The 16,341-nt window shown below is 44.6% G+C and overlaps 2 protein-coding genes across 4 annotated transcripts in view; both read right to left on the minus strand.

Annotated features, from left to right (window-relative positions):
• The window catches only part of ppargc1a (peroxisome proliferator-activated receptor gamma, coactivator 1 alpha), a gene marked incomplete at its 5' end in the record, with an annotated part of 355,417 nt that extends 352,255 nt beyond the window's left edge, over window positions 1-3,162 (minus strand). Inside the window, one exon of the mRNA XM_083639737.1 lies at window positions 3,082-3,162. Within this exon, the coding sequence (XP_083495863.1) occupies window positions 3,082-3,162 (81 nt within the window). The remainder of the gene's footprint in view (window positions 1-3,081) is intronic.
• Window positions 3,163-13,413: 10,251 nt separating this feature from the next.
• dhx15 (DEAH (Asp-Glu-Ala-His) box helicase 15) overlaps window positions 13,414-16,341 on the minus strand; it is a 38,129-nt gene continuing 35,201 nt past the window's right edge. For all 3 annotated transcript variants that reach the window (XM_083639831.1, XM_083639832.1, XM_083639830.1), the window contains exons 13-14: window positions 15,431-15,600; window positions 13,414-13,991 (exon numbers count right to left, since the gene is read on the minus strand). In XM_083639831.1, the coding sequence (XP_083495957.1) occupies window positions 13,874-13,991; window positions 15,431-15,600 (288 nt within the window). In that variant the 3' untranslated portion in view covers window positions 13,414-13,873. The remainder of the gene's footprint in view (window positions 13,992-15,430; window positions 15,601-16,341) is intronic.

The raw sequence follows: 16,341 nt of genomic DNA on the forward strand, positions 1-16,341 counted from the left end.
CCAGGGACTTTAAGTATTGCGATTCTACGATTATTGCGATTCGATATTACGATTTATTGCGATTTTTGTTTCTTTTTTTCTTTTCTTTTTTCAGTTTGTTTGCTTTTTACACTAGATTAGAACATGGGAAAATTGAATCATACACTTCTAGAGACTATATTATATCATGAGTAGGGCTGGGCGATATATTTAAAAAGTATATTGATATAACATCTTTCATATCAGTCTATATTGATAATTATTGATAATTTGAATTACCTGTTTTTATTCATAAAAAAACATGAGAAGAAAAAGGTTGCATTTAGCCACTTTATTTTTAACTACCTTATTTTCAAGGCACACAGGTAGGTCTAATTTGTCACACACACACATACATGCTCTGAGTGCAACTGCAAGCATTATTTACAGACATGGTGACGTTTTACTTTGATGACAGCCTAGCGTTGCCAGCCTTCTAAAAAAACATTTGGTGACGTGTATTTCAGGGTTGTAGGGTTAACGTTAGGTGAATCAGAGGTGTGGAAAAGCCTGGGTTTTGCTTTGACTTGCTTAACTACAAATATGCCATAGGCTTATGTAGGGCTGGAGGGCGACCGCGCTGGGGACCGCGCGCCGTTAGTTGGGCGAGAAAAAGCCTTGCCTCGCTGAAAATGCGGTACATTTATCCATATCAGTTGTATATACCCATCAAGACTCCGCCCAAGCAGAATACATAAAGTCATAAAAGTAAATATAAGTAAAACCTTTCCAACACTTTGTCTCTGCTCACAGAAGGGAATTGAGCTGCGGGTGCCCCGCAGCTCAATTCACTGCAAAGTAACGTTGCAGACGTCCGTATTTGTGAAATTGGTGTCTTAACATTAACGTTAATTTCCCGGGCGCCTATTAATAGAACACATGTTAACACGTTACGTTAACAGGAATTGAAAGTCCCACTGATTGTTACACAATGTGTGAAATTTGTTCTCCGCATTTGACCCATCCCCTGGTGGAGCGGTGAGCGGCAGCGTGCGCCGCGCTCGGGAATCACATGGTGATTTAACCCCCCAATTCCAACCCTTTGATGCTGAGTGCCAAGCAGGGAGGCAAATGGGTCCCTTTTTTATAGTCTTTGGTATGACTCGGCCGGGGATCGAACTCACGACCTCCCAGTCTCAGGGCGGACACTCAGACCACAAGGCCACTGAGCTGGTTAGGGTGAGATCAAACGAGTGGCGTCAGCGGAGGACTAAAATGCGAGACTCGATCATTAGCCAGGAATGGGTCTCGCGCTACTTTTGCATGCTAAAATAAAGCTGATAATGTACAATTTGATTCAAGGGGGGAAAAACCCTTTCAGAGTACAACACAAACCGTCTATTTTGCTGCAACTCGACAGTGCTGCATCCAGGAAATGTCGGGACTCTCGGCTCTGGATCAAGGGATATGATTAGTTGTGTGTGAGTGGGGGCAGAAGTTTGTCTGTTAAATGATTGGCTGTTTCCGTGTCACTTGTACTAACAAGGTACATGATTGGCTGTATGAGCCACGGAGCAGAGGGAAGCGCTCTAATGTGCTGGATGAAAGTGGTAACATTTCATACATAAACAGAAAAAATGCGATTATCGATTCTGGAATAAAATATCGATTCAAAAAATTGTGACATTAAAAATCGCGATACTTAAGTGAATCGATTTTCCCCCCCACCCCTAATGTTAATACCGTTTATCAGTTACGGCCAAACTGTTCATATTGATAGGAAGCAATGCGATAAATCAAACTTTTCCAAATGGTTTTTCAAATTCACAATGTGTTTTTCAGCATGTACAAAATATGATTATCATAGCCTATCCACCTTATTTCTAGTTGCCATGATGCCTGATGGGTGCTTCTTCCACTTCCGGTGTAATAGACTGTTTTACAGTCTATGGTTTTAACTTGACAAAACAAACGTCTGAGGATTTTACAGCAGAGCCATTCTGCTCTACAGCCGTGTCGTTCGGGTGCTGGGATAACGTAATGCATTGTGGGTAGTCGGCTACTGTGGCTAATGCTAGCGGCTAGCGTAATAGTTACTTTACATGGCAGTAAAACGCCACTGAATGACCAAATTGATTGAACTTTTAACCATTTCGAGTAACACTGTTTCCATACGGACCCCCAACTTTTATAACGTCCTCCAGTTTCCGGTTCATAATTCGGGTCTGCAGCCGAGTATAACAAAGGAAATGGCAAGCTGCAACAATAAGTCACGTTAAACCGGACCTTGTACCCACAATTATTTTTTACAGTGGGGCATTCAAAAATAAGGTGGATAGGAACTTGTTTTGTATACAGATCATATCGATATAGGTAAATATAGGTTATCGGGCCAAAGTGTTCATATCTGTGCGTCCCTAACGACTTAACTTTAACCCATTTCAGCATCTACCTGGCAACCTGTGGGTCTCAGCAGGACACAGATATGAAAGGGTCTTATCCTCTCTTGTCTGAAAAAGCATCACTCAGCCCTGGCACTGCATACAAGCTGTTTTACAGAAGATGCATTTGAGTTGCTTCAAATGAATGTTAAGTTCCTGTTTGCCTCTCTAATTTATTGATAGAATTCCTGGCATAAGATGTATTTTGTCTACTACTAGGTTAATTCATTATTGATTTCAAGGGCAGAGAGAGTGGTTGTTTGATCCCTGTGGAACTTTTCGAAAGGCAACCTTTTAGAAAAGTAGTTTGGAGAGACACTGGGGCGCTTATAGTCGGCTGCTTTCCATTTGGTTTGTAATGAAACGCAAGTTTGGAATAGGCCTAGTTGCAAAATAAACACCAAAAAGGGAGGGGAGGGAGGGGGGATACCGTACGAGTCAAACACCTTGATCTCACACTCAATCAATTAAAGCCCAAATAGGAAGTTGCTGCTGCCTCGCGTCACGTGCTGCTTCACTACCGTCAGTCTGCATATCCCTGCAACTTGTTTGTTTGTTTATTTATTATTTATTTATTAACCGGCCATGAGTCGTGACATTGGTCAGTCTGCATGTGTTGCCGTGTTTGCAGGCTCAAACAGGCTTCATCACGGTGTGGAGGAGAGCTGAAGTCGCGTCCTACCTGCTCGTAGCAAGTCTCCCAGGTGAGGTTGAGCAGGCACGAGGAGAACAGCTCATCTTCTGTCCGCGCATAGCCGTCCATGGTGTGTGTGTGGCCGGGGCGTCAGGAGGGAGGGGGAGAGCCGGTCTGCACAAGTCTTCTCCTCCTGAAGCGGCTTTCTTCTTCGTCTCACCGCGTGTGGGTCAATGTTTCTTCCCGCGACGAGTCCTCCGTCTGTCCGCCCCGCTGGCTGGCTTCTCCGTCCTGCATCAGACGAGCAGCGGCGGGGTGTGTGTGTTTAGTGTGTGTGTGTGGTAGCTGGCTGCTGCTTCCCCTGTCACGTGGGCGCCTGCTCCCAAAAACATATAGTGGGATGTGGGATGCCTCGATTGCGGTGGTTCCCAAAGTAGGGCCCGGGGACCAGCGGGTGTCCATGCGGGAAGGGAGGGGGGTCTATAGACTCTACAGATGGATGTGATGTGATGCCATCCCAACCCCAGCAAAATTGGAAATAGTTTAATTCACTGTTATTTCACTCCTGAGTTCACTATGAGGATGAGGAGGTTAATATCATCATTTTACTCTCCCTGCTGCTCTCACACACACTTACACTAACTATGGACAGGTAGGCTAATAGCCTCAGAATTCGACTACTCATTCGTTGCACTCAATCATAGTCTCAGAGAAGCACCCCGATATATCACTTCTGCGTGCTCCATTCGCAAAGGCCCTACCTTTTCATACAATCACAATAAAACTGCACTTAAACACAAGGTTGTTGTCCGTCGAACCGGGCTATTTATGTTCTTGAATATTGCATAGTTTCCAATACCGAGCCGTTTTTGTCATGCCAGCCTGTCTCAGGCTGTCTTTTCCATTGAAAATGGCCATTGTTGTTCTTATGCTTCCCAGCTGGGAAATAGCGCCCTCTCTGCTGTGGCAATGGGTAGAAACCCGTAATTACACATCCGGAAGAACAGAAATGACAGGCTCTGGCATGGCAGAAACGGTGCGGGGTATTGGAAACTAGACACAATATTTAAGAACATGAATAGCCCGGTTCAGTGGAAAACAATCTTGTGTTTAATGCAAGTTCATTGTGATTGCTACATGTATGGTAGCATAGCCTTTGCAAATGGAGCCCACGGTGATATATCAGGGTGCTTCTCTGAGACTATGATTGAGTGCAACAAATGAGTAGTCGTATTCTGAGGCTAGTAGGCAGTTCTGTGAGTCATCCAACAACTAATCTTCACAGATGTTCCTGCTCGAGAGACCGTTTTCAAATGGGACCTCGCAGGTAAGTGTAGGTAGGCTATCAGACGTAGACTCTGCATGTTTCTCCACTAGTAACAGTAACACTCACCTGTCCACTTCTCATAGGCTACTTAGTACTTTACAAAAGGCGACTGGCAATCAGTTGTGTTGAACTGCAGTCCTCCGAGGCTGTAGCTGAACTTCAACAAGTGTGCACTGCAAACTGAAGTGTGTGTGTGTGTGTGTGTGTGTGTGTGTGTGTGTATTATCTTATTGACAGGCATGGCAGTGATTTTAGAACAGCTAGCTTTCATAAAACGACAGGTGCTACAGTGGTTCTCAGAGTGGGGGGTCCGGGGAGCCTCAGGGGTCCTTGAGGGGGTTCCAGAGGGTCCCCAGCAAAAAAGTAACCTTGCGAGGCAGATGAATTCACGCGAGATCACGATCACACGACAAATCCATCTGGCCACGCTCCAATCTATTGGTTTGAATCCAAACCACCAGCGGTTCACACCAATCAGCATCCTATGAGGCGGGCTTTGGTGTGACGCCAGCGAGAGCGAGCCTGTGATAGACAGACGGTTCATCCAATCACCTGCCAGGTATTTTTTTCAAAGTGCTTGTCCATGGAAACCCTTTCCCGAGGGACTTATCCCCCAGATGGTTATGTGAAAACAGAAGAGCATTCATCACACAAAAACATAGACATTTTACCCAAATATAATGGAGATCACAAGAACAATTGTGAAGTAGTGCAGATCCCCCCCCCCCCCCCGCCCCCTTCCCTGAACAAAAACCGTACAGCGTTTTATTGGAGAATTGATGTCCAGTCTACTGTCAGCTCATTCGGAGAGCTGTCTCTTAGCAGACCACTTATCACGACGTGGCGGGGAGCGAGAGGCGCACACACGGCCCTTTTGTTCAATCAGTTGTTCTTGTTTGATCAGACATGTTTGCCACGCATGATCTGCACCCGTTTGAATTGTGGTCAATTGGCGGAGTGCTGTGCTGTTTTCGCTCCCGGAGAAATTGTCAAGGATTCACATCAGTGGCGAGAGTAATGGAAAGTCCATCATGTATGCACCAGCCATAGAGTGTGCTTGACATACAGTAGGCTACATATCTCTCTCTCTCTCACTGACATCATTCTAACACTGAGAAGGATTGTCATCAGTGTCGATCCTGTGTCTCATCAGCACCAGGACCATTTGGACCCCAGGAAGAGTAGTCCTACACCTTGGTGTGGACTAATGGGGATCCTTAATAAACATAAACATAAACATAAACAATATTTTCTTTATTCTTATTTTCTCTGTTATTATTACTGTTATGACTAGTATAGTTGTATCGATCAATCCATATATCGTACACTTGACGTTTTTTGTGTGTTTTCAGTTGTCGTTATTGTTGTTTTGTTTTTGTCCCCCTATCCGTCACATGGTGTTGATGTTTGCCTTTTGTTTGTTATAGAAAAGAGATGGTGTCTGACATAATACTGTAACCGTATTTGTAATAGTACTGTAATGTACAGATATTCGCCATTCTCATTAAAAAATGTTCAAAAAAACAAACAACATAAACATAAACATAAACCAGTGGCTCCTGCTTTACATTACTGGCTTCCTGGGGAAGCTATAAGCAGGTCTAGCTGTGGATACTCCTTGGATGGCAGACTGGTGCCGGAAGACCAGTACTAGGAGGTGCTCTTCCCTCCGGTCTCATGAATAATCTTCCCGTTGCCACAGGGCAGAGACAGGGACTCTGTCCTGTGAGAGAGCACCGTCCTTTGGATAAGACGTTAAGCCGAGGTCCTGACTCTCTGTGGTCATTAAATATCCCATCGGCACTCTTTGCGAGAGTAGTGGTGTAACCTCTGTGCCCTGGCTAAATTCCCACACAGGGCTTCCTTCAATCATGGCCACCTAATCATCCCTTGTTACTTAATTAGCACATTCAGTCCTCAACTCTCCACCGTGATAGGCTGATGTGTGGTGAGCGTTCTGGTGCAAAGTGGCTGCCGTGCATCACCCAGGTGGGTGCTACACATCAGTGGTGGATGAGTTGAGTTCCCTGCACTCCCTCCCCTGATATGTGAAGCACTTTGAGTGTCTATAAAGGCACTATATAAATGCAATCAATTATTATTATTATTAAGCTCCACAATAGCCACAAAACAAATGATTTTGCGAGGCTGTGAGGTGGCATTAACAATTTTTTGTGATTTCACAGCAATTTTGAGTGTCATCAAAATATCACTTCTTTTAATGATTGTGTTGAATGAAAATCAAATTTTAGTGGTGGAAAAGAAAAGGCGGTAAACCAGTGCCTCAGTTGCCTGGAGAGCGCGGGAGCGGGAGGCCCCCGCGATCTGGAAGCAGGAGAAAAAGGACGACGCAAGCAAAACGAACGAGCGCTTTGTTCTTTAGCCTTATCTCTGTCTCCATCGACCATAATCTGTCCTGTGCTGTAGATTAATTTAAAGATTATGAAGTGCCATACGTTTGCACGGCGCAGGGGAGCGCCGAGGCACAAGAGAAATCACAGACGCTATAGCCAGCCAGCTTCGTTTAGCAATATATGGCACAGCTACCCTGCTGCCTGTATCTTCTCCGTCGTGTGTGCATCCTCTGATTACTTCCCCTTTCTGCCGAGTGACACATGAAGGCAGGCAGCAGAGGTAATTCAGCGTGACAATGTAACAACTGTCTTAGCGTGATTTCATGTGGGGATATCACATATTTCTATTATTCACACGCAGGCTATCGCAGGGAGATTGGGCAAAAGTTCAGGGCAACTACCAATCACACCGCAGTGTTGCCAGGTAAATAAATGAGGTCAAATCAAATATTGTTTTTCTCTGCCTATAGGCATGTTGAGGCTACATACAGTATATTTCTGCACAGGTGCCTTCAGTAGTTGCATGATTCATTTCAAACTGGCAGCCCATTTTAAACATGCAGTCTACATGCCACCTCTCCCCTACATACCCAATCTATCAAGCCTAAGCCGGCGGTTCGTGCATATACTCCCATATCACAGAGAAGGCTGCAAAGCAACTGTCATAGATGGCATGATTGAATTGTTCCCGTGCACTGTCACCAGAGGGGCTATTACTTCAAATTAGCATACAAATTCAAACCAGGACAGATGGATTTGTCACATCCCAGTCGCCATCTTCCTGGAAGATTGGCTGTGCTTGTGCCGTGTGATGGAGATAAGACACCTGTCTGGGCTCCGATTGGTGTTGCTGGTGGGGAAAGGGCTGGCGCGGGATGGGTGGGTGGATGGATCTCCCGAAGTGCTGAGGTGTTCTGCAATAAACGTCCCCACCCACAGCCCTGAAATGATGATGAGGCGCCATCCTGGACTCCGTGGGTGGCGGGAGATTGAGCCCTTGCCATCAGAGGTGGTGATTCGCGCTGTGTTTGAAAACGGGGCCTGTACAATACCTGTCTGATGCATTTGTCTCCGTTGGCTATTTTTTTCCGGTGAGCTATGGTCCAAACCGACACGGGACGGTTCCTCACGTCAGCAGAGACGAGGATGTGGGAGCGAGATGGTGAAACTTAAATGAATAAATAGTTCACTCAAAAATGAAAGTTCTGTCATCATCTCCTCCTCACCCTCATGTCAAATGAAACACAGGTGAAGCTTGTCCGTATAACACACAGGGAGGTTGCAATGCCAACACAACTACATAGCAGCCTTCTCCAAAACAACTGAAGTAAACAAGGACTTCTTTAGAGTTTCAAAACAAAAACAATAACACTGTGAATAGAAGGAGCTATAGGTCTACACCATTATTTGTTGCAAATCAATCAGCTAGATAAGATTTGCACTAAATGATGGTGTAAGGCAGGGGTGGGCAACTGGTGGCCCGCGGGCCGCATGCGGCCCCTGACCTCACTCAGTGTGGCCCCTGGGTCAATTTCTTTTTTCTTTTTTTTGAACACCTCAATGGTGGAACGAGCTTCCACCTTCGGTCAGGACTGCTGAATCACTGCCGATCTTTCGGAAAAGACTAAAGACACACCTTTTCAGGCTCCATCTGGGCCCTCCTTGATCTAACTTCGTCTCTCTCTTTCCTTATATTAAAAAAAAAAAAAACCTAACCAACCTTGTACCACTAACCTAAACTTGTACCACTGTTCCTTCAGAAGTTGTAGTTGTCACAGACTGTGCTCCATAGTTGATTGTTCTATTGCTGACAAAAAATGTGTTATTGTAAGTCGCTTTGGATAAAAGCGTCTGCCAAATGACGTAATGTAATGTAACAAGGCTGGCGTTTTTGGTTAGGTTAGACCACCAAATTGTCCATCCACGTACTGTTTAACGTTAGCATTTGAGCTAACGCTATTGTAACAAACTATATGCACATTGCACATGCTGCAACATTACTAATCTGATTAATCATTAATATCACATATTTGGGTGATGTACCCCATCAAATTGCTGTAGCGGGCTGTTTTAAAGCTAGAGCAAAATTTCTGGTGTCATCTGAATGGAAGAATTACTAAATTTGAATATGAAAAATATAAATGTTGGTATAATAAACTGTGATTACCAGTCCCTTTCATCAAATTAGTAGCTATAATTGGGAGGGATGTTGTTACAGTAGGCTACTGGTGGAAGTGCACGGTCACAATCTGGCCCTCTGGTAGCGAGGATTTTTTTTGTGGCCCTCTCGATCATCAAAGTTGCCCATCCCTGGTGTAAGGTCTTTTGGAACTCTGAAGAACCGCTCCCCACTGACATCAGACAGAGGGAGATTGCCAGCACAACTCCACAGCAGCCTTTTCCAAACAACTGACGTGTGTTATTAATATATGGACAAAACTTCACCTGTGTTTCAACTGGCATGAGAGTGAGTAGATGATGACAGAATCTTCATTTTTGGGTGAACTATGACTTTAATGTCAACTTTTCATTACCTCAAATGACTGTTCAGCGTTATTCAGGGGCGTAGCTATGGGCGGGCCTGGCTGGACCTAGGCCCAACCACTTCTTGCCTCAGTATAGGCCCCTCCAATCAAAGTTTTTAATTGGCAGATGTCTGACATTACTGTCTTTCAGTGGCTGTATCGGGCTCAATTAAAGCTAGGCAGGATACTGGTATCATATGAAACTAGAAGACCTAATGCATCCATTGGTAGCAACAACACTGTCATGCTAGCTTGTGAGGAAGGGGGCTAAATAAATTTAAGCTGAAATGTGGCAAGGGAAAAACTGGCATGGCCATTTTCAAAGGGGTCCCTTGACCTGTTACCTCAAAATATCTGAATGAGAATGGGTTCTGGGTACCCATGAGTCTCCCCTTTATAGACATGCCAACTTTATGTTAATCCCATGCGGTTTGGGGCAAAAAAAAGACTTATTTTGCATTATACAATGTTATTTTCACCTATTCTACTTGAATATTTCTGCATGGGGTCCCTAAACAACCTTGGAATTGCATATGGGTTTGACTGGAAAGCTGAGACTCCTGTGGATTCATGTGTGATGATGTCCCCATAGTAGCCATTTCATTGTAGTGAGACCATTTTTTTTAAAACTTGACATCAACCGTATAAAATGACCTATTGTGAGCTCTAGTCTAGGATAATCACAGCCTCATGAAACTTTACAACCACAAACTAGTGTGGGGTGTGTGTGAGAGAGATTTGGCAGCTGTGCCTGACATTCTGTTGGATTTGATAGGCACGTGTTTGCATCTGAATATACACAGCATTATTTATGGAATGAATTGTGCGGCCCACCCACTTTTATTCTGGCCCACCTGCAATTTAATTTCTGGCTACGCTACTGATCTAGCTCAGTGGTTCTCAAACCTTTTCACATTCAGGACCCCTAAACTGACATAAATTAGACCATGCATGGACCCCCATTTGATAAGATCTTGTCCCAGGAAGCCCCATCTGATGAGATTTTTGCTTTTTTTTTTTAATTACAGAAAGTGTATGAAGCCCATTCACCCATATACCGGTACATAATACATTCTGTCACAGTCATTGTGTTACTTATGGTTGGAATTATAGTGAAAATAAATGATTCCCCTGTTTGCTGGGGACCCCCTAAAGGACCCCTGGGGGTCCCCAGACCGCACGTTGAGAACCACTGTTCTTCTAGCGGACCATTGGGAAGGAGACTACAAACTTCTCTCCAACTCCAGTAATTCCATATTTTAAATGGAAATCAAAGCATTTCCTATGTATGAACATCGAGCCCTTAGAGACGACACCATGATATAGGCGATCTGGCACAAGAAGAAATAAAACTACACACGCTTTCATCGCGTAGCCTCAGACACTAACAAAATACAACTTGGAGGAATAATGATTTTCTTTTGTAATTATGGCAGTGTGAATCAATGGGAAGTATTGAGCATGGAAAAAATGTTCTTACCTCAGGATCAATTCCATATAATTTCCCGATCAGCTCAAACTAATGGGTTTTCTATTGGCTTCAGTTTGGAGGACTAATCTCTCTGGCGCTATTTCATGGTTCTGTGTACGTTCCCCAGCAAAAGGCCATCCACTTAAAAACTTCTCGTCTCCCAACAGTCCAAAAATATTAAAGCACACATGCTAATTTCCTGACGTTGCATATTGCACAATCTGCAGCCTTAATTTAAAACTCCCTTAGCAGGTTTAGTATCTCTGCCTGCCTACTTCCAGACACTGTAGATTGTGCAAAATGCTTACGGTTTAAATTCTGTCTGTATCCTAGGTCAATGCTGCACATTTCTTTGCAAATGCATAGCCACCCACTTTCCTATCAATTTGAGAGACGTAGAACTGAGCAAAGCCTGGTTATGCTGATCTCCTTGTGAAGCTTATATATATACACTTGTACACAAGCAGAAATGTGGATAATAAGCAGTTTAAGGAATCCCATCTTTTGAAGGTGATGTAATGGTGCCATTCTAACAAAGCGGGGTCTTAGTTTTGAATATATCACTGTATCCAGACATAGCTCAAAATGCAGCAGATGAAGGAAAACATTGATGCGAGTTACAGATTGCTGTGCTTAGAGCGGCTACTTTAAAAGCGATCACAGAATAAGCTTAAGGGGAAATTCTGTTCACCTGGAGATATAGCATAATGCCACAGGCATAGGCAAAATAAAGTCACCAAACTCACAAAAGCAGTTGCGGCTAATGAAGGGACAAATGCTACCAGAGAGAAATTCACCTGCAACAGCCAGAAGGCATAAATAAGAAAGCATTACATCTCAAAGCACCTGCATGTTTTTGTTTGCATAATCCACCATGGGAAACCAAAAAGCCAGTGGAAGGTTCCATCCTGAAGCGCTGGACTATAGTGGTCACCACACCTCAGAAGCAGGCACGGCTTGGACACCCGCTAGGCAGTCTGACCTGTGCCCCCGTCGCAACCACGCCTCCATCAAAGCAGCCCCCAGGGAGCCCTGAGGGGGGTGGTATAGTTGGACCCAGGATGCTCCCCATGTGGGCTGGCTCTCTGCGGGCCCCGGTTGACCCGAGCTCAGGCGAGGCACCCCCATCGTCATAGGCCTCTCATGAGTCCCGTTGTTCAATTCTTTGTGGAATTCACGGCCCGCCACACACAGCCAGCGCTGCTCATCTGGGCTGCTGACCCACAGAACGAGAGGGGAACACTTCCCTAAGAAACTTTGTCACAGCTCATCCAACTTTCTTACAAGTTCAGTCTTGGACACTACCTTTGCAGCTGTTATCTGACAAGCAAGTAGTGCTTTGATTATAGTAAAATAAATCAAATGTTTAATTTCTTTGTAACTGACCATTATCTTGGAATTTTTTTTATATGACTGCATTACTTACAGTACATGTATAGTATCAGTGGCACAAAGCAGTACAGCTACAGCATGCTTTCACAGCAGGGATTTCACACAGATCTTGCTCTGAAACATTAGTATAAAGGAACAGTCCGCCGATTTATTTTGCACATAATCTCACACATATCCGAAAAGTGTAAACCGTTTTGCAGACAATCATTCAGTTTGACCGTTATTGAGAGTTGCTTTGGGTAAAGTTGTGGACCAGTGATGTCATTCATGCACAAATGAAAAACTCGTTAAAAAAAAACTCTCGTAACGGGACAAGCCCCGTCTTTTATTGTCACACGAACACCACAACACATGCATGCGGCCACAACACACTCATGCTGACGGTGGCCGGTGAAAAGTGTCCTCTGCATATAACCCATCCAGGCATGTCCTCTCCTCCGAGGGGCAGGCCAGGAGCAGTGGTCGCTTTCTCGTACAGCGCCCGGGGACCAACTTCGGATGTTGTCGTCACTGGTCGGATGACGATGACGATCTGATCTTCTGCATGTTTTTAGTGGGGGGGTTACAGTATATACGGAGGAACCCCCTGGGGGAGCACGGGGAGAACATGCAAACTCCACACAGAGACAAAGGCCCTTACGACGAGATACCCCACCTGGGCAGTAGGCACTGAAGATATGGGGGGGAACACAACCACAGCGCCCACAGTTTCCCTGGCGAGAATCGAACTCAGGACCTTCTGACTGTGAGGCGACAGCTCTACCACTGAGCCACCGTGCCCCCGGACATCACTGGTCCACAACTTAAATCAATTCTCAATAACTGTCAAACTAAATGATTGTCTGCACAACGGTTTACACTTTTCAGATGTGTGAGATTATGTGCAAAATAAATCGGCATTGAAAATCGGCGGAGTGTTCCTTTAACGTTCCCCTTCACTCCAACTGTAATAACAGAAGCTATCAAGATCCCAGTAAGAAGATTCAACTTCCTTCAAAAACCTGGAAGCTGGTGGGATTTGACGCATCAGACTTTCAGATTGCTATAATAATATGGTGAAGTGAAAATCATACACGGGGATATTCCAGTTTGTCTAAAATTGACACTGAAAGAAAAAAAACATAAGGAAAGCTGTATTACAAAGTCAGACAGTTTTATTAATTTAAACAGTTGAGAGGAAATGTGACCGATTGGCGCTCTCCTCTTAATATCTCCTTGACACGAGAACATTCATTGTGCCTGAATGAAAATACAAGTTTGTCAGATCAAAACCCTCTCCTCATAGACCAATAAAACCCTCTCCTCATAGACCAATACCTTTTAGCAATGTAAGCAAAATAAATGGGTTAAAATCCACCAAAGCGGATGCTGTTTTTTTTTATTGACGTTTGCTCCTCATTTAGCATATTATTAACATTTTCAAAGTTTTAAGAGGAATGTCGATGTCTCCATGAAGGGCTATGCTTCAGACAGAAGTGGTCCGTGACCGAATTCATCACGACCGGTCATTTACGGTCCGTTCCGAGTAGTGCTTCACCTCATAGTTTCACTCACAAAACGACGACAACAACTGGCCCTCAACGGTAACAGGAGACGCAGAATTCTTCAAACGTTCTGAAAATAATACATTACACCCAGTGAGACAAAAATAGCTTCGAAATGATTGTTGGAAATAAAAAATAAACAATAATAAAAAGAGTGCTCAGATGAAGAGTTCAGATTCAACTTTGTACAGATAGTGAGGGATACCGTTGCAATACATGCTAACATCTTAGTACTGAGAGTATTCCTTGGTTGAGAATTTTGCGATGATGCGCTCCAACTGCCTCTTTGCTTCACACTGGGGGAAGTTACCCATCTCATAGTACTGGGGGGCCACTTTCACCAGCCTAGGAGAGGAAGCAAGTTGACATTAGGCACAGAAAGTGGGTCCTTGTGTGTTTACTTGTAGGAGAATGCCGGTCTGCCACATGCGCACAGTGATGAGCACAGGGCACACCATATCTGATGCTACATAAATGTGCAAGTGCACATGGAGGCACTCATGCGGGCACATTCACAGACGCACACATTCACACACAATGAGAAATACACAAGCAATTTTAGACAAAGGTGGATTTAAGAAATGGATTTTTAGGAATACACATCCTGTGCTATAATCCAAGGCGAGCATTCACACGTGAGCCCGATCAGGTGTTAACACCTTAAGTGCCATAGCCGAAATAATTCGTCTTACATAATCCAGCGCTTGAGTGCCAGAGCCGAAATAACTCGTCTTACATGTTTTTTTGACGGTGGGACATCAATCAACCCCTTTTACATCTTCCAGATAACTATTTGGAGCAAGAGCATGCGTGTAATCTATTTTACCGACCACTAAGTGGCGACAGAGACCGAGAGAAGTCACAGCCACGGGACCCAAAAGCCACAAAACCAGCCGCCTCCCGCGGAAAAGCCCGGACACACACACACAGAACGGACAGAGATCCCTTCCCCCCAGAGCCGCGCAGCAACGCGCGAACACACACACACACACACACACACACACACACACACACACACACACACACACACACACACACACACACACACACACACACACACACACACACCGCGGGAGAAAGCCATTCAAGGAAATGGCGACGCGATTTTACAGTAATCCGTTTCAGACTCGTCTTGCCCGACAGGCAGACAGGCAGGCAGGCACGCAGACAGACAGGCAGGCAGCACAACGCGCTTCTGACACGCCCGCTGAAGCCAGGAGGAAGGAGGAGAAGACACACGGAGGGAGGAGTTTGAATGAGAGGGGTGTTTCCTGTTGTTATGGAGGAAATTACTGTTCAAAACTATTGTTTAGAATGTCTGACGGTCTTACTGATGCCAAAAATGAATGGTTAAAGTGACTGTTTCACAAAAAGCCATTTATCTCTGAATAAATTTCCAGACGCTGAAACCATGCTGTACTCAACGGCTAATATCTACATAACTACTAACTCTGCAAACTAACTCTTTTAGACAGAGAAAGCACACATTCTATTAGTTATTTTTAGATGATTGGTGTTCATGAATTCTTAACAGAAAAGAATCCTCGGCTCTTCTAAAATGAGCCAGAATCGTCAAAAACACCCCTGGCACAACTTACCTACAGGAATGAAAACATGGCTGGCATTCAATGTGTTAAAAGAATACAACGGTTACGCGAGCCGACACCAGGCTGTCTACGAGATGCTACCGCACCATAAAAGCTGCTGAGAATCAAGGCTGGGAGGCAGGGGGTTGGATGTGAACGCCAGTTAGGGGAGGAGAATGGCAGAAGGGTGCAGCTTACCACTCTGGTTTGATGTCGGTGCACGTGCGGATGTAATTCTTGGTGGTGAGCACAAACTCGTTGTAGAGCACCCACTCGGGCTTGTGGTCCAGCACAGTGGAGGGGTGCAGCTGGACCACCTGGTTGTCCTTCACCGTCAGGTAGTGGCCCGTACGCTCCAGGTGGGCGATCTGTTCACAGCACAGGGAGAGACCAGGGACAACCGTCACTACTGGTAATAAGGCTTGGGCAGATTTCCCATAATATCGATTGTCGCGATATTTGCCGAATATCATGATTTTAAAAAAGCCCTGCTGTTGACCCTCATTTGACTGCTTATTGTACATTATTGGTACGGATAAGAGTGTTGTATGTGTTGCTGCAAAGGGAGAGGTAAAGAAACAAATTCAACAGCGTATCAAGCTCTCAGTCCTTTATTCATATTATTCATACTACTATGCATGTACCTGAAACCTAAAATACATTGACATATAATTAAAGCCTAATAATTAAGTAAACAAAAACAAAAATGGCAATAATTTGGAAGGATTATATCGCGATATTAAATTTTGGATATCGCACAAGCCTACCGGTAATGCACCTTGCACCTTGCAATGTCTATGCGAAACAAAATGTGAGAAGTGCTCGACAACAGGCTGGATGAAATATCGCTCAGATTTAAAAAGGTATTACGCAGCTCAAATAATGTCTCCCAGTGGATCATCAAGTCTGATGTGATTAATGTCAAATAAATGCAGAGTCAGCAAAAGGCGAGCATGACGGTGGAGTTGTAACAGTTGGAGGGGCTTGACGTCCTCTGTCTCTAACACAAGGTGCTTCTGCTGCTATTCCTTCTGTGGCCTGCGTGTCACCGCTAATATGAATATGAATATCAATATGTCATCACCACTTCAACAGCCCCTCTAGACATT

The sequence above is a fragment of the Poromitra crassiceps genome (assembly GCF_964638095.1).
Source record: "Poromitra crassiceps genome assembly, chromosome: 7".
In the NCBI taxonomy this organism is placed as follows: domain Eukaryota; kingdom Metazoa; phylum Chordata; class Actinopteri; order Beryciformes; family Melamphaidae; genus Poromitra; species Poromitra crassiceps.